Here is a 19,289-nt window from a genome sequence, read left to right on the forward strand (position 1 = left end):
AAGATCCCGTGTAGCCAACCAAACCCTATCTCCGACGGTATACGCGGGGGCAGGAATACGGCGACGATTCGCCTGGATCTGATACCGGTCAGAAACCTTAAGGAGGGCCTTCCTGGCCCGATGCCAGGTGCGGTGGTAACGACGAATGTGGGTCTGGACAGAAGGAACCGAGAGATCCCGCTCCTGAGAAGGAAACAAGGGAGGTTGGTAACCGTACAGGCACTGGAAGGGAGACATCCCAGTGGCAGATGAAGGGAGAGTATTATGAGCATACTCGACCCAGGGTAATTGAGAGGCCAAGAGGTGGGATCAGAGGAAACAAGACAGCGCAGTGTGGACTCCATCTTCTGGTTGGCTCTCTCCGCCTGACCATTAAATTGGGGGTGAAATCCAGATGTGAGACTGACTGTAACTCCAATGGCCAAACAGAAGGATTTCCAGACAGCAGAGGTAAACTGAGGACCACGGTCAGAAACAATGTCACAGGGCAACCCGTGGACCCTGAACACCTCCCTAACCAGGATCTCGGACGTCTCAGTGGCAGAAGGCAGCTTGAAGAGGGGAACAAAGTGGGCAAACTTGCTGAATCTATCCACAATGGTCAGAATAACCGTGTTACCAACAGAAGAGGGCAACCCCGTGACAAAATCCAGGGCCAGATGCGACCAAGGTCGCCGGGGAATAGGTAGGGGGTGAAGAAGCCCAGAGCTGGCCCGATTGGTACTCTTATTCTGCGCACAAACAGGACTAGCGGCAACAAACCTCCGGGTATCTTCTCCCATGGCAGGCCACCAAAATCGTCTGCGTAGTAGCGCCATAGTCCGAGCAACACCAGGGTGACAAGCTATCTTGCTGGCGTGGGACCACTGAAGGACAGCAGAACGAACCGACTCAGGCACGAACAACCGACCGGGTGGACCGTTACCGGGCCCGGGCTGTGTCCGAATGTGCCGCCATCACCTCATCCTCCATCCTCCATGTAACGGCTCCCACGACCACGTTCTGGGGAAGAATCGTCTCAGTCTTGGCCCCACTCTCCTCCGTCTTGGAGAACATCCGGGACAGGGCGTCCGCCTTCCCGTTCTTCGACCCAGGTCAGAACGTCAGGGAAGAATTGAAGCGTCCAAAAAACAAAGCCCACCGGGCCTGACGGGAGTTGAGACGTTTAGCCGATTGCACGTAAGCCAGATTCTTGTGGTCAGTCCAGACCACAAACGGTTGCTCCACTCCCTCCAACCAGTGACGCCACTCCTCCAAGGCAAGCTTCACAGCGAGAAGCTCCCGGTTACACACATCGTAGTTTCTTTCAGCTGGAGAAAGACGACAAGAGTAGAAGGCGCAGGGATGGAGTTTACCGTCAGTGGAGCTACGCTGGGACAGGATGGCGCCCACCCCCACATCAGACGCATCCACCTCCACAACGAACTGACGGGAAGTGTCAGGTTGAGAGAGAATCGGGGCGTTGGTGAATCGGCTCTTCAAATCTAGAAATGCTCGGTCTGCCTCAGGAGACCAACAGAACTTTCTGGTGCAAGACCTCAGTACAGTTAAAGGGGCGGCCACCTGGCTGTAATCACGGATAAACCTCTGATAAAAATTTGCAAACCCCAGGAATCTCTGGAGCTGCAATCTCGTACCGGGCTGGACCCAATCCCGAACTGCCCGATCCTTCTCTTGGTCCATCTTGATCTCTCCCCTGGAGATGATGTACACGAGGAAGGACGTCGTGTGTGGGCGTGAAAATCACACTTCTCAGCCTTCACAAAGAGACAGTTCTCCAATAACCGCTGCAGGACCTGCTTGACATGCTGAACGTGGCTAGAAAGCTCCTTCGAGAAGATGAGGATATCATCCAGGTAAACGAACACAAAAATACCAATAATATCTCTCAGAACGTCATTCACCATACTTTGGAACACAGCAGGAGCGTTGGTCAGTCCAAACAGCATCACCTGGTACTCAAAATGTCCCATGGAGTATTGAACCCAGTCAACCACTCGTCCCCCTCTTTGATCCGAACCAAATGATAAGCCTTACGTAAATCAAACTTCGTAAAAACTGTAGCACCCTGCAAAGAATCGAAAGCCAAGCTCATCAAGGGCAGGGGATACTTGTTCTTGACCGTAATATCATTCAAACCCAGATAATCAATACACGGTCGAAGAGAGCCATCCTTCTTGCTCACAAAAAAAATCCTGCTCCCAGAGGTGATGACGAGGGCCGAATGAGACCTGCAGCTAGAGACTCCTTGATGTAGGTCTCCAAAGCCTCACGTTCAGGTCGAGAGATACTGTATAACCGTCCCTTGGGAAAGGCAGCTCCAGGAAACAGATTAATCGCACAGTCATAAGGTCGGTGGGGAGGAAGGGACAGAGCCTTCTGTTTACTGAATACTTCACCCAACTCGTGATATGTTTCTGGAACCAGGGACAAATCAGGAGGAGCAAAGTCACTGACCTGACTGGAAACGGCAGGAGAACAGGCAGTCCTAAGGCAGTTAGCATGACAATCAATGCTCCAACTAGTTACCTTACCAGTCACCCAATCAAACGAGGGATTGTGTTCCTTCAGCCAGGGGTAACCAAAAACCAGAGGAACATGGGGCGAGGACAGAATGAAGGATATAAACTCTGAATGATTCCCCGACAACAACATCTTAACCGGTTCAGTCCTCATAGTGATCCATGCCAGACTACTGCCGTTCAGAGTGGTAGCTTCAATGGCTTCCGGCAATTGCTCCTTGGAAAACCCCAGCTGTTCCACCAAGTCGGCATCAATAAAGCTGCCATCGGCACCTGAATCGATAAAAGCGTTCATCTCTAAGCTCTGATCCTTATTCATAAGGGTCGCAGGAAACCGGGGTCTGACAGGATCTTTGAGAGGTTGAAACTGGCTCGCTAAAATTCCTCCCAAAACTTGCGAGCCGGGCAGTTTAACGGGCGCTGTGGACAAGCGGAGATGTAATGTCCCGAGCTACCACAGTAGAGACAGCTGTTGGTCTCACGTCTACGTTGGCGCTCCTCTTTAGTTAGCCCGTGTCGCCCCACTTGCATTGGTTCAGGATCTGGTGGCAAGACCCCTCCACTAATCCCGTGTGGGGAATAACGATCAATACGTTCTGGTTCACTTCCTGAACCGAATGGTAACCGAGTTTCTGATTGATTGGATGGACCCCACTGCTTCTCCCTCCTTCTCTCTCGGACTCTATTATCTACCCAAATAGATAAAGTGACCAAGCTGTCTAGGTCACTAGGCTCTGGATAGGATATCAGCTCGTCCTTGAGTTGCTCCGACAACCCCTGGTAAAAAGCCGCTTGTAGTGACTCCTCATTCCAACCACTCTCCACAGACAATGTCCTGAACTCGATCATAAAGTCTGCCACACTGCGAGCTCCTTGGCGAAGAGTGAACAAACGTTTAGCTGCGTCCTTACCTCGGACTGGATGGTCAAAAAGCTTTCTCATCTCTCCCGTGAACTCCTGGTATGAAGCCATGCAGGTCTCCTGTCGTTCCCAAACGGCTGAAGCCCATTCCAGAGCTCTTCCACGCAACAGTTCAATAACAAAGGCTATCCTAGCCTTGTCAGTGGCGTAAGCATGGGGCTGCAGATCAAACACTAACCCACACTGCATAAGAAACGAACGGCATCTTCCCAAATCCTCTTCATATTTATCAGGCGTCGGTACCTTGGGTTAACGGAAGGAAACCACACCAGACACGGCAGGTGAGATGGGTGAAACAGGTGGTGAATGAATCGCCGGCAAACTGAGCTGATCCTGGATTTGTGTCAAGCTAGGAGATAAGTTCTGGATTGAACCCGCTATCTCCTGTAGCGCCGTCTTGTGTTGTCCCAATGTTTTCCCCTGCTGGGTAATGGCATGGCAAACGGAGTCCAGGTCCGCTGGATTCATCCTTGGCCGGATCGTTCTGTCACGGTCTTTCAAAATCGAACCCAGAAGCAGACCAGGACAAGGAGAGTAAGAAGAAGGTGAGTATTTATTTACAAGTGAATGTGAATGGGTAGATATATCCAGGTAGCGTAGCGGGCAGCGGTGGTGAGTTGATGGGAGTAAATAGGTGGATCCAATGGGGTAGCAGAATCCTCCGAAAACCAGGCGGGAATGGGGTAAATGATCCGGGTGAGTAACTGAAGACAGAACAAACGGAGGTAAGTTTTAAGGCAAGCAATACGTAAAAAACAACAAAACAAATTCTATCCAACTTGAGGCTGATACTATGGCACAACATACTGTTCATGGCTAACGATCCGGCAGGGAATGGATGTCAGGTCCGGGCTTATGAAGAGGAGAGATGATGATCAGGACCAGGTATGCAGATAGCTGATGGGATACAGGTGCGGGTAATCAGAACTCCCAACTGGCTACATTGCCCGGCAACCAGACAGGGTGCGTTCCAGGACGCCGGAAAAAACACTCCAGGACAGAACACAGGCAAAAAACAGACTCAGGAAACAGGATTCATGACATTTACAGTGGGGCAAAAAGTATTTAGTCAGCCACCAATTGTGCAAGTTCTCCCAATTAAAAAGATGAGAGAGGCCTGTCATTTTCATCATAGGTACACTTCAACTATGACAGACAAAATGATAAAAAAATCTTGTAGGATTTTTAATGAATTTATTTCCAAATTATGGTGGAAAATAAGTATTTGGTCACCTACAAACAAGCAAGATTTCTGGCTCTCACAGACCTGTAAGTTCTTATTTAAGACGCTGCTCTGTCCTCCACTCGTTACCTGTATTAATGGCACCTGTTTGAACTTGTTATCAGTATAAAAGACACCTGTCCACATCCTCAAACAGTCACACTCCAAACTCCACTATGGCCAAGACCAAAGAGCTGCCAAAGGACACCAGAAACAAAATTGTAGACCTGCACCATGCTGGGAAGAATCTACAATAGGTAAGCAGCTTGGTTTGAAGAAATCAACTGTGGGAGCAATTATTAGGAAATGGAAGACATACAAGACCACTGATAATCTCCCTCGATCTGGGGCTCCACGCAAGATCTCACCCCGTGGGGTCAAAATGATCACAAGAACAGTGAGCAAAAATTCCAGAACCACACGGGTGGACCTAGTGAATGACCTGTAGAGAGCTGGGACCAAAGTAACAAAGTCTACCATCAGTAACACACTACGCCACCAGGGACTCAAATCCTGCAGTGCCAGACGTGTCCCCCTGCTTAAGCCAGTACATGTCCAGGCCCGTCTGAAGTTCGCTAGAGAGCATTTGGATGATCCAGAAAAATATTGGGAGAATGTCATATGGTCAGATGAAACCAAAATAGAACTTTTTGGTAAGAACTCAACTCGTCGTGTTTGGAGGACAAAGAATGCTGAGTTGCATCCAAAGAACACCATACCTACTGTGAAGCATGGGGGTGTAAACATCATGCTTTGGGGCTGTTTTTCTGCTAAGGGACCAGGACGACTGATCCGTGTAAAGGAAAGAATGAATGGGGCCATGTATCGTGAGATTTTGAGTGAAAACCTCCGTCCGTCAGCAAGGGCATTGAAGCTGAAACATGGCTCGGTCTTTCAGCATGACAATGTTCCCAAACACACCGCCCGGGCAACGAAGGAGTGGCTTCGTAAGAAGCATTTCAAGGTCCTGGAGTGGCCTAGCCAGTCTCCAGATCTCAACCCCATAGAAAATCTTTGGAGGGACTTGAAAGTCCGTGTTGCCCAGCAACAGCCCCAAAACATCACTGCTCTAGAGGAGATCTGCATGGAGGAATACCAGCAACAGTGTGTGAAAACCTTGTGAAGAATTACAGAAAACGTTTGACCTCTGTCATTGCCAACAAAGGGTATATAAAAAGGATTGAGATAAACTTTTGTTATTGTCCAAATACTTATTTTCCACCATAATTTGAAAATAAATTCCTTAAAAATCCTACAATGTGATATTCTTTTTTTTCTAATTTTGTCTGTCGTAGTTGAAGTGTACCTATGATGAAAATTACAGGCCTCTCTCATCTTTTTAAGTGGGAGAACTTGCACAATTGGTGGCTGACTAAATACTTTTTTGCCCCACTGTATTTAGCTTGGTATAAAAAACAATGTTGTGTTGAAAACGGTAACATTGCTAACCAGGTTAGAAAGCATGGTGTTTTCTTTTGAATATGCAAAGGTCAACGCAAGCAAAGATGTTGGTGTTGAATGCAAGAATGTTCACCCGCACACCCCTGGCTACTTTTTACTTGGATGGCAACTTCAGGTTTTCAGAAATAGTAACTTTACACTGTATTAATCGGTCAGCGCACATTTGGATTATTACCTTGACTAACCTGTACCCACCTGCACATTGACTCGGTACTGGTAGCACCTATTTATAGCCTTGTTATTTTTAGTTTATTCTGTTAATTTTTTCATTTTATTGTATAACTTTAGTTCATTTAGTAAATATTTTCTTAACTCTTTATTGAACTGCATTGTTGATTAAGGGCTAGTAAATAAGCATTTAATGCAATAAGCATTTTAAGGTCTTACACCTGTTGTATTCAGTGCATGTGACAAATAACATTTGATCTGATTTTGATTTGATGTCAGAAGAGAAATTGCATTAACAGAGGGTGCATACTGAATCAATGCATAAGGTAATGGCTGTAACTCTAGCTAGCTATATTGCTAAGCAAGCCAGGTTGACTAGTACAGTGACTTGCGAAAATATTCACCCCCATTGGCATTTTTCATATTTTGTTGCATTACGACCTGTAATTTAAATTGTTTTTTATTTGAATTTCATGTAATGTACATGAATGTCCAAATTGGTGAAGTGAAATTAATTATTATTATAAAAAGAAATTTAGCTGGAAAGTAGTGTGTAGATATGTATTCATGTATTCACCCCCTTTGCTATGAAGCCCCTAAATAAGATCTGGTGCAACCAATTACCGTCAGAAGTTACATAATTAGTTCGATTGAACACAGGTGAACTTTTTTAAGTGTCACATGATCTGTCACATGATCTCAGTATATATCCAGCTGTTCTGGAAGGCCCCAGAGTCTGCAACATCACTAAGCAAGGGGCACCACCAGGAAAGTGGCATTATGAAGACCAAGGAGCTCTCTAAACAGGTCAGGGACGAAGTTGTGGAGAAGTACAGATCAAGGTTGGGTTATAAAAAAATATCTGAAACTTTGAACATCCCACTGAGCACCATTAAATCCATTATTAAAGAATGGAAAGAATATGGCACCACAACAAAAACCTGCCAAGAGAGGGCCGCCCACCAAAACTCACAGACCAAACAAGGAGGACATTCATCAGTGAGGCAACAAAGAGACCAAAAATAACCCTGAAGGAGATGCAAAGCTTGACAGAGGAGATTGGAGTATCTGTTCATAGGAACACTTTAAGCAATACACTCCACAGAGCTGGGCTATAAGGAGGAGAGGCCAGAAAAAAAGCAATTTCTTTAAAAAAATAATAAGCAAACACATTTGTTGTTCGCCAAAAGGCATGTGGGTGACTCCCCAAACATATGGAAGAAGGTACTCTGGTCAGATGAGACCTAAACTGAGCTTGTGGCCATCAAGGAAAACGCTATATCTGAGGCAAACCCAACACCTCTCATCACCCCGAGAACACCATCATGCTGTGGGGGTGTTTTTCATCAGCAGGGACTGGGAAACTGGTAAGAATTGAATGAATGATGGACGGCGCTAAATACAGGGAAATTCGTGAAGGAAACATGTTTCAGTCTTCCAGAGATTTGAGACTGGGACGGAGGTTCACCTTCCAACAGGACAATGACCCTAAGCATACTGCTAAATCAACACTTGAGTGGTTTAAGGGAAAACATTAACATGTATTGGAAGGGCCTAGTCAAACAGTGGAACCCATCCAACTTGAAGGAGCAGGAGCAGTTTTGCTTTGAAGAATGGGCAACAATCCCAATAGCGAGATGTGCCAAGCTTATAGAGACATACCCCAAGACACTTGCAGCTGTAATTGCTGCAAAATGTGGCTTTACAAAGTATTGCCTTTGGGGGGGTGAATAGTTATACAGTGCCTTGCGAAGGTATTCGGCCCCCTTGAACTTTGCAAACTTTTGCCACATTTCAGGCTTCAAACAAAGATATAAAACGGTATTTTTTTTGTGAAGAATCAACAACAAGTGGGACACAATCATGAAGTGGAACAACATTTATTGGATAGATCAAACCTTTTTAACAAATCAAAAACTGAAAAATTGGGCGTTCAAAATTATTCAGCCCCCTTAAGTTAATACTTTGTAGCGCCACCTTTTCCTGCGATTACAGCTGTAAGTCGCTTGGGGTATGTCTGTATCAGTTTTGCACTTCGAGAGACTGAAATGTTTTCCCATTCCTCCTTGCAAAACAGCTTGAGCTCAGTGAGGTTGAATGGAGAGCATTTGTGAACAGCAGTTTTCAGTTCTTTCCACAGATTCTCGATTGGATTCAGGTCTGGACTTTGACTTGGCCATTCTAACACCTGGATATGTTTATTTTTGAACCATTCCATTGTAGATTTTGCTTTATGTTTTGGATCATTGTCTTGTTGGAAGACAAATCTCTGTCCCAGTCTCAGGTCTTTTGCAGACTCCATCAGGTTTTCTTCCAGAATGGTCCTGTATTTGGCTCCATCCATCTTCCCATCCATTTTAACCATCTTCCCTGTCCCTGCTGAAGAAAATCAGGCCCAAACCATGATGCTGCCACCACCATATTTGACAGTGGGAATGGTGTGTTCAGGGTGATGAGCTGTGTTGCTTTTACACCAAACATAAAGTTTTGCATTGTTGCCAAAAAGTTCAATTTTGGTTTCATCTGACCAGAGCACCTTCTTCCACATGTTTGGTGTGTCTCCCAGGTGGCTTGTGGCAAACTTTAAACGACACTTTTTATGGATATCTTTAAGAAATGGCTTTCTTCTTGCCACTCTTCCATAAAGGCCAGATTTGTGCAATATACGACTGATTGTTGTCCTATGGACAGAGTGTCCCACCTCAGCTGTAGATCTCTGCAGTTCATCCAGAGTGATCATGGGCCTCTTGGCTGCATCTCTGATCAGTCTTCTCCTTGTATGAGCTGAAAGTTTAGAGGGACGGCCAGGTCTTGGTAGATTTGCAGTGGTCTGATACTCCTTCCATTTCAACATTATAGCTTGCACAGTGCTCCTTGGGATGTTTAAAGCTTTGGAAATCTTTTTGTATCCAAATCCGGCTTTAAACTTCTTCACAACAGTATCTCGGACCTGCCTGGTGTGTTCCTTGTTCTTCATGATGCTCTCTGCGCTTTTAACGGACCTCTGAGACTATCACAGTGCAGGTGCATTTATACGGAGACTTGATTACTCACAGGTGGATTGTATTTATCATCATTAGTCATTTAGGTCAACATTGGATCATTCAGAGATCCTCACTGAACTTCTGGAGAGAGTTTGCTGCACTGAAAGTAAAGGGGCTGAATAATTTTGCACGCCCAATTTTTCAGTTTTTGAATTGTTATAAAAGTTTGAAATATCCAATAAATGTCGTTCCACTTCATGATTGTGTCCCACTTGTTGTTGACTCTTCACAAAAAATACAGTTTTATATATTTGCGTTTGAAGCCTGAAATGTGGCAAAAGGTCGCAGAGTTCAAGGGGGCCGAATACTTTCACAAGGCACTGTATACTCTCAAGTTTTCAGTTTGTGTCTTATTTCTTGTCTGTTTCACAAGAAAAAATATTTTGCGTCTTCAAAGTGGTAGGCATGTTGTGTAAATCAAATGATACAAACCCCCACATAAATCAATTTTACTTCCAGGTTGTAAGGCAACAAAATAGGAAAAATGCCAAGGGGGATGAATACTTTCACAAGCCAAATTTATATGGAGTAACGTTAGCTAAAGGCAATGGAAAATGATCAATGCCCATTGCATGTATTATACACTAGCAACATGGCATTTCCCAAAGTTTGTTGTTCATCAATCAATCAAAAGGTGCTATACAGAAACCCAGCCTAAAACCCCAAACAGCAAGCAATGCAGATGTAGAAGCATGGTGACTTGGAAAAACTCCCTAGAAAGACAGGAACCTAGGAAGAAGCCTAGAGAGGAACCAGGCTCTGAGGGGTGGCCAGTCCTTTGTTATAACGTTCATAGATGACCAGCAGGGGGACCAGCAGGGTCAGATAATATCACAGTGGTTGTAGAGGGTGCAGGTCAGTTGGCAGCTCAGTATCTCAGGAGTAAATGTCAGTTGGCTTTTCATTGCTGAGCATTCAGAGGTCGAGACAACAGGTGTGGTAGAGCGATAGAGTGAGTCAAAAACAGCAGGTCCGTCACAAGGTAGCACATCCGGTGAACATGTCAGGGTTCCCTAACCGCAGGCAGAACAGCTGAAACTGGAGCACTAGCACAACCAGGTGGCCTGGGGACAGCCAGGAGGGGGAGAGAGAAAATTAGAGGGTGCATACCTAAATTCAAACAAAACACCAGATATGACAGGAGATTTACACCAGATGTAACAGACTGACCACATAGACTATTGCAACATAGATAATGGAGACTGAGACAGGGGTGGGTCAGGGGACACTATGGTCTTGTCCAACAATTCCTCCAGACAGGGCCAACCAGGCAGGATATAACCCCACCCACTTTGCCAAAGCACAGCCCCCACACCTCTAGAGGGATATCAACAGACCACCAACTTACTACCCTGAGACAAGGCTGAGTATAGCCCATGAAGATCTCCTCCGCCGACATGGTTAAACAATATCCCTATACTCTCACCAGTTTTAGCCTTAGCCAGCACCATCTTTAGATTAGCCTTTACGTCGGTAGCCCTGCCCCCTGGTAAACAGTGTATGGATGATTATTTTTTAAAGTCTAATGCTAATGGAGTCGGCAATGACTAGGGTTTTCAATTTGTCAGAGCTATTGGTGGGAGGCTTCGGCGGCTCAGACCCCATAACGGGTTTTAGGAGACACCTGAGAAGGCTTGTCCTCTGACTCCGACTCGTTGCTTAACTTGCCCTTGCCTAACAATTGCATCTGAAGCTGTGCTTGCAACATGGCAGTCCTCACTATAAGGCAATAGTTATCCTATATATTATGAGTACAGCGACTACGATTAGATTGTGTAACTGGTGTGAAATGGCTAGCTAGTGCGCGCTAATATCCTTTCAATAGGTGACATGTCACTTACTCTGAGACCTTGAAGTAGTTGTTTCCCTTGCGCTGCCAGGGCCATGGCTTTTGTTGCGTGATAGGTAACAATGCTTCGAGGGTGTCAGTTGTTGATGTGTGCAGGGTGTCCCTGGTTCAAGCCTAGGTAGGGGCGGAGAACTATTACATTTGCTGTGTTGGCTGGGAATGTAACAGCATTGCTTCCTTACCTCTCCTCACCCCTACCTAGGCTCGATCCAGGGACCCTCTGCATACATCAACAACAGTCACCCTCGAAGCATCGAGGAGAGGGATGGAAGCAATGCTGTGAGGCAGTCGATGTGTGCAGAGGGTCCCTGGTTCGAGCAATAACAGGCAAGGACTAGCAATAACTAACATTATCAACGCTCGGATGTTCACTATCTTGTTTTTGCTTATTTGTTTGTACTCTGATTACACACAAGTATCAAGGCCAACATTTTACACAGTTGACTTGAAAAACCTTCCATAACAAAATATAGCTAGCTTCCTTTGCTTGTAGCTTGCCTCTCATCCGACTGGTGTTAGCTAGCTACTAGCGCTGTTGCTGTACAACCCAAGTGCTTTGGTCCGGTTTTAGAACTCTGAGATTTAGCTGAAAAGATTATAGCATTGTCAGAAGTGCTTCAAAAAGGTAGCCCATCATTGGTTCTTAATGGACACAAATTAGCATGTGAGAGCGATAAGATGTACATTTAATCAAAACTGTTGCCCCTACAAACTTATTCAGTCCGAAAGGTGGAAAGTCTCATTCTTATCTGGCGCCTAGATATTGAGCTAGGTCACGGCAATTATCATTTTTTCTAATGACCCTGTAAAAAATCCGGTTCAGGGTAACGGCCGCACAGCTCATGAGCAAAGGCATCAAGTTGATTTGTGAATGTACGACGACAATCCTCCCAAACAATTCATCTTATTTCCATATAATTTGTTATTCCCTAAACCATTTTTATTCTATTCAGTTTTGTTTCAATTGAGTAACAATGTAAATTTGACATGATGAACAAAGGCAGAAGAATACTGGATATCAAGCTTTGACGCTGTGTAATCGGTTATCCCACAAAATACACTGTCAGAGTCAGGCAGTGTGACTTGAATAGCACCACTGTCACAAACCCCCCATGACCACACTTCAAATGACTCTCATTACATTACTCATTACATCCCATTATATGGTCCCCACCCTCCCACCACCCTCCTGTGTTAAAAGTACAGTCTAAGGGCTGAGAGGATACTTCCTGCAGGCCTGTAGTGTCTCTCAGGCAGAGTCATGTTGTGGGACAGAAGACTGTAGCAGGGCCACTTACAGATGCTCCAGGAAATGAGCCCTGTGAGTCTAACTGACATCACTGAGGACTCATTGACACAATGCCATGGGATACCAAAAGATGCCCAGGGCTCTAATCACATTCACTGTGCAGATTCTGTTTCTCTACATGTGGACCTAATTGTAATCCTGTGACTGGTCCAGATGGCAGCCCTCTGTCCTGGTGGGTGGACCAGGGTGGAGAGAGACGGACCTACTGGGGAGGCTTCCTGCCAGGTGTTCAGCAGTGCTCCTGCAGCCTGGAGGAGAACTGCATGGACATGAACTACTTCTGCAACTGTGATGCCGACACAGACTCATGGTAACTAGGCAAATATGTCTCTCTGTCTACTGTCCATCAATATGATTTAGCTACAAATTGTCTTGTGCTTGTCCATCTATATTTCTACATTTTAGCAGTATTCAGTATATTACCTTGTGTCAGATGGAGATTTTCTGGAAGAGACCAAATGTATCAGCTTAAGTGGGTCATGACAGTGGTGGGAGGGGTTCATCATTGTTTGATTCCTTCCACAGAGAGCATACTCTCCTGTCTGTCTATTGCAGGGCTAATGACACAGGAGTACTTTCTTACAAAGAGCACTTACCAGTGAGTGAGATCGTGATTGGAGACACCAACAGAACTGGCTCTGAGGCGCTCTACAGAATCGGCCCGCTGCGTTGTTATGGCGACAGTAGGTGAACTGTTTTATTTTGTAACATTTTTATCTTACAGATGGTCCCTTTGAACATCCTTGTTTTTCCATGCAAAATGCTGAGTAACTATTGATTGTGTTCAAACTTAGAAAATACGTGTATTTCCTGTTTTCTAGAGTCTGTGTGGAATGCAGCGTCCTTCTACCAGGAGTCATCCTACCTGCACTTCCCCACCCTCCAGGCAGAGCTCAGCGCTGACATCTCCTTCTACTTCAAGACCAGCGCTCCCTCAGGAGTCTTCCTGGAGAACGTGGGCCTCAAGGACTTCATTAGAGTGGAGCTCAGCTGTGAGTCTGTGGACCACACACACACACTCACACAAGCATGAGAATGCCACACACAGACACAAAACACACACTCCCACACACACACACACTCATACGCATACATGCACACATACACATTCCAAGCAGACTTACACTTGATAATCCAAATTATAAGATGTATAATAAAGTACAATTACAGTCAACTTAGTTACTATATCATCAAGCTGTCAACTTAGTTAAAGGACTATATCATCAAGCTGTCAACTTAGCTACAGCACTATATCATCAAGCTGTCAACTTAGTTACAGCACTATATCATCAAGCTGTCAACTTAGCTACAGCACTATATCATCAAGCTGTCAACTTACTTACAGCACTATATCATCAAGCTGTCAACTTAGCTACAGCACTATATCATCAAGCTGTCAACTTAGCTACAGCACTATATCATCAAGCTGTCAACTTAGTTACAGCACTATATCATCAAGCTGTCAACTTAGCTACAGCACTATATCATCAAGCTGTCAACTTACTTACAGCACTATATCATCAAGCTGTCAACTTAGCTACAGCACTATATCATCAAGCTGTCAACTTAGCTACAGCACTATATCATCAAGCTGTCAACTTACTTACAGCACTATATCATCAAGCTGTCAACTTAGCTACAGCACTATATCATCAAGCTGTCAACTTAGTTACAGCACTATATCATCAAGCTGTCAACTTAGCTACAGCACTATATCATCAAGCTGTCAACTTACTTACAGCACTATATCATCAAGCTGTCAACTTACTTACAGCACTATATCATCAAGCTGTCAACTTAGCTACAGCACTATATCATCAAGCTGTCAACTTAGCTACAGCACTATATCATCAAGCTGTCAACTTAGCTACAGCACTATATCATCAAACTGTCAACTTTGTTACAGCACTATATCATCAAGCTGTCAACTTAGCTACAGCACTATATCATCAAGCTGTCAACTTAGCTACAGCACTATATCATCAAGCTGTCAACTTAGTTAAAGGACTATATCATCAAGCTGTCAACTTAGCTACAGCACTATATCATCAAGCTGTCAACTTAGTTACAGCACTATATCATCAAGCTGTCAACTTAGCTACAGCACTATATCATCAAGCTGTCAACTTACTTACAGCACTATATCATCAAGCTGTCAACTTACTTACAGCACTATATCATCAAGCTGTCAACTTAGCTACAGCACTATATCATCAAGCTGTCAACTTACTTACAGCACTATATCATCTTGCTGTCAACTTAGCTTTGAAAAGAAATGTATAATTCCACTAACAACAAGGTAATCAAATGGAGATCAGAAAATAAGCCACGTGCCTAGAGAAAAAGAGAGAGAGAGACAGCAACACAATTAGACCCAACCAAATCATGAGATAACAAAACGATAATTACTTGACATATTGGAAAGAATTAACAAAGAAACTGAGCAAACTAAAATGCTATTTGGCCCTAAACAGAGAGCACACCATGGAAGAATACCTGACCACTGTTACTGACCGAAACTTAAGCAAAGCTTTGATTCGTGAGCATAGCCTTGCTATTGAGAAAGGCCACGGTAGGCAGACCTGGCTCTCAAGAGAAGACAGGTTATTTGCACTCTGCCCACAAAATGAAGTGGAAACGGAGCTGCACTTCCTAACCTCCTGCCACGTGTATGACCATATTTCCCTCAGATTACACAGATCCACAAAGAATTTGAAAACAAAGCCAAGTCCCATTTCTATTGGTTGAAATACCACAGTGTGCCATCACAGCAGCAAGATTTGCGACCTGTTGCCACAAGAAAAGGGTAACCAGTGAAGAACAAACATCATTGTAAATACAACCCATATTTATGTTTATTTATTTCCCCTTTTGTACTATTTGCACATAATGTGTCATTTGTAATGTCTTTATTCAACCTTTGTGAGTGTAATGTCTACTGTACATTTGTATTGTTTATTTCACTTTTGTTTATCTAGTTCACTTGCTTTGGCAATGTTAACATATGTTTCCTATGCAAATAAAGACCTTAAATTGAAATGAGAGAGAGAGGGAGAACGAGAATGAATGTTTGAAGGATGAGTTCTCTGCGACCTGACTGTCAGCTTGTGTCCCTGTTCTGTTGCCTCAGCTCCGTCCGTGGTGACGTTCTCCTTTGACGTGGGAAACGGGCTGGTGGACCTGGCCGTCAAGTCCCACGTACCCCTGAATGACAGGCAGTGGCACTATGTGAGGGCGGAGCGCAGCGTGAAGGAGGCCTCCCTGCAGGTGGACCAGCTACCCCTGCGCTTCCTGGAAGCTCCATCTGAGGGCCACCTCCGCCTCCGGCTCAACAGCCAGCTGTTTGTGGGTAGGACTGGCTTCATAGTCTCATTCTCAACAGCCAGCTGTTTGTGGGTAGGACTGGCCTCATATCTCAGTCTCAACAGCCAGCTGTTTGTGGGTAGGACTGGCCTCATAGTCTCAGTCTCAACAGCCAGCTGTTTGTGGGTAGGCCTGGCCTCACAGCCGTAGTTTCAGTTTCAACAACCAGCTTTTTGTGGGTAGGACTGGCCTGGTCTCAGCCTTAGTCTCAGTCTCAACAGCCAGCTGTTCAAATCAAATCAAATTTATTTATATAGCCCTTCGTACATCAGCTGTTATCTCAAAGTGCTGTATAGAAAACCAGCCTAAAACCCCAAATAGCATGCAATGCAGGTGTAGAATCACGGTGGCTAGGAAAAACTGCTTAGAAGGCCAAAACCTAGGAAGAAACCTAGAGAGGAACCAGGCTATGAGGGGTGGCCAGTCCTCTTCTGGCTGTGCCGGGTGGAGATTATAACAAAACATGGCCAAGATGTTCAAATGTTCATAAATGACCAGCATGTTCAAATAATAATAATCACAGTAGTTTGCGAGGGTGCAGCAAGTCAGCACCTCAGGAGTAAATGTCAGTTGGCTTTTCATAGCCGATCATTGAGAGGATCTCTACCATTCCTGCTGTCTCTAGAAAGTTGCAAACAGCAGGTCTTGGACAGGTAGCACGTCCGGTGAACAGGTTGTGCCAGGTGGATATTATACATGGCCAAGATGTTCAAATGTTCATAAATGACCAGCATTAGTCAAATGTTATTGGACAGAACAGTGAACAGGTGAAACTGGAAACTGGAGCAGCAGCACGGCCAGGTGGACTGGAGACAGCAAGGAGTCATCATGCCAGGTGGTCCTGAGGCATGTTCCTAGGGCTCAAGTCCTCCGAGAGAGAGAAATAAAGAGAATTAGAGAGAGCATACTTAAATTCAAACAGGACACCGAATAGGACAGGAGAAGTACTCCAGATATAACAAACTGACCCTAGCCCCCCGACACATAAACTACTGCAGCATAAATACTGGAGGATGAGACAGGAGGCGTCAGAAGACACTGTGGCCTCATCCGATGATACCCCCGGACAGGGCCAAACAGGAAGAATATAACCCCACACACTTTGCCAAAGCACAGCCCCCACACCACTAGAGGGATATCTTCAACCATCAACTTACCATCCTGAGACAAAGCCGAGTATAGCCCACAAAGATCTCCTCCACAACTGAAGGGGGGGCCCCAACCCAGACAGGAAGATCATGTCAGTGACTCAACCCACTCAAGTGATGCACCCCTCCTAGGGACGACATGAAAGAGCGCCAGTAAGCCAGTGACTCAGCCCCTGTAATAGGGTTAGAGGCAGAGAATCCCAGTGGAGAGAGGGGAACCGGCCAGGCAGAGACAGAGGGGAACCGGCCAGGCAGAGACAGCAAGGGCGGTTCGTTGCTCCAGAGCCTTTCCGTTCACCTTCACACTCCTGGGCCAGACTACACTCATATGACCCACTGAAGAGATGAGTCTTCAGTAAAGACTTAAAGGTTGAGACCGAGTCTGCGTCTCTCACATGGGTAGGCAGACCATTTCATAAAAATGGAGCTCTATAGGGGAAAGCCCTGCCTCCAGCTGTTTGCTTAAAAATTCTAGGGACAATTAGGAGGCCTGCATCTTGTGACCTACGTGTAGGTATGTACGGCAGGACCAAATCAGAAAGATAGGTAGGAGCAAGCCCATGTAATGTTTTGTAGGTTAGCAGTAATACCTTGAAATCAGCCCTTGCCTTAACAGGAAGCCAGTGTAGGGAGGCTAGCACTGGAGTAATATGATCACATTTTTGGGATCTAGTCAGGATTCTAGCAGCCATATTTAGCACTAACTGAAGTTTATTTAGTGCTTTAGCCGGGTAGCCAGAAAGTAGAGCATTGCAGTAGTCTAACCTAGAAGTGACAAAAGCATGGATTAATTTTTCTGCATCATTTTGGACAGAAAGCTTCTGATTTTTGCAATGTTACGTAGATGGAAAAAAGCTGCCCTTCAAACAGGCTTTGTGGGTAGGACTGGCCTGGTCTCACAGCCTTGGTCTCACGCTCAACAGCCAACTGTTTGTGGGTAGGACTGCCTTTCTCATAGCCTTAGTTTCAGTCTCAATAGCCAGCTGTTTGTGGGTATGGCTGGCCTTAGTAATATAATATAACCCCTCTTAGGAAATAATTTATTTCAATACACAGACTTTAACAGTGGCCTTTCCCCTGACAAGTTCCACCAGAGATATACTATTGTCTCGGTACATTTGCTATTTTAGGATTTATGATAGCCTCAAATAGACAATAGGTCACAGTATGAATGATCATATTCATTATGATTATTTCACAGTCACTTTCTGCTTATACCAAGGCATTACACACATGAATGGGTTTCCTATAGGACATTACCTATAAGCTTTCCCTGAGATTAAACCTTTGGTTGGCCATAAATCTTGATTTGTCATTCAAGCGCTTTACTGTTTCTTCTGCTTATAATGTTTGCAAAGTTCTGCCCAACACTTCATCCTCGTAGCTATTCTTCCATATTTGCATATAGTTAGTCTTCATGAGCTCCAGCGTTGTCTTACATACTTAAATCAAGGGTTGCATTAAAGCAGTGGGCTTCTTTAGCCTCCCGGTGAGTTATCTATCACAACTAGACTACAAATGTGTTATAACAATGTTATAGGCATTATGAACTAGTTATAACCTGTTGTTCCTCCAGGGGGAACAGCAGCTAGTACTCAGTAGAATGTGATGCTTTATATACTAATTGTGTTATAACACTGTAATAAACATATGAACTAGTTATAACCTGTCGTCTCTCCTCCAGGGGGAACGGCGGCTAGGCAGAGGGGCTTCTTGGGTTGCATCAGAACTCTGACTATAAACGGTGTGACCTTTAACCTGGAGGAGCGGGCTAAGATGACCCCGGGGGTGAGCGCTGGCTGCCCCGGCCACTGCAGTGGCTCCAGCAGTCTCTGCCACAACAGCGGGAGGTGCATTGAGAAGAACAGCGGCTACATCTGTGACTGCTCTCAGTCTGCCTATGGGGGGCCCTCCTGCAAGGAAGGTGTGTGATGATATGTCCCCCAAGAACTAGATGTAAATGGGTTCACTCATGTTATTGTTGTTTGATGAATTATTGAATGGAAAAAACAATTGACACAATGATTAAGACATAAGAAAAGGCTTACATTTCCAAATGAAGATGAATCATGTATCTAATGCAGTTGGTACTTGGTACTCGCCGCCAGGTCCTCATCATACTTCATGTATTATACAGTAGAATGATGACATTCATATGCAACCGGTACTGTACAGCTCTCCACTCCCCTGCCGAAAGGTGTTGGGTCTTTTTTTTCTTCCTTGCCAGGTTTTGAGCCCTCGAACATAAAGTGCAACTCTTGAGCAAAAAACTTTGTGTATCC

The 19,289-nt window shown here is 45.0% G+C and overlaps 1 protein-coding gene across 2 annotated transcripts in view; it reads left to right on the forward strand.

Annotated features, from left to right (window-relative positions):
• LOC124039427 (contactin-associated protein-like 5) overlaps positions 1-19,289 on the forward strand; it is a 132,778-nt gene that overhangs the window by 103,683 nt on the left and 9,806 nt on the right. For both annotated transcript variants that reach the window (XM_046359429.1, XM_046366951.1), the window contains exons 14-18: positions 12,650-12,806; positions 13,052-13,179; positions 13,318-13,488; positions 15,627-15,845; positions 18,692-18,931. In XM_046359429.1, the coding sequence (XP_046215385.1) occupies positions 12,650-12,806; positions 13,052-13,179; positions 13,318-13,488; positions 15,627-15,845; positions 18,692-18,931 (915 nt within the window). The remainder of the gene's footprint in view (positions 1-12,649; positions 12,807-13,051; positions 13,180-13,317; positions 13,489-15,626; positions 15,846-18,691; positions 18,932-19,289) is intronic.

Source organism: Oncorhynchus gorbuscha, linkage group LG01 (genome assembly GCF_021184085.1).
Source record: "Oncorhynchus gorbuscha isolate QuinsamMale2020 ecotype Even-year linkage group LG01, OgorEven_v1.0, whole genome shotgun sequence".
NCBI lineage: Eukaryota > Metazoa > Chordata > Actinopteri > Salmoniformes > Salmonidae > Oncorhynchus > Oncorhynchus gorbuscha.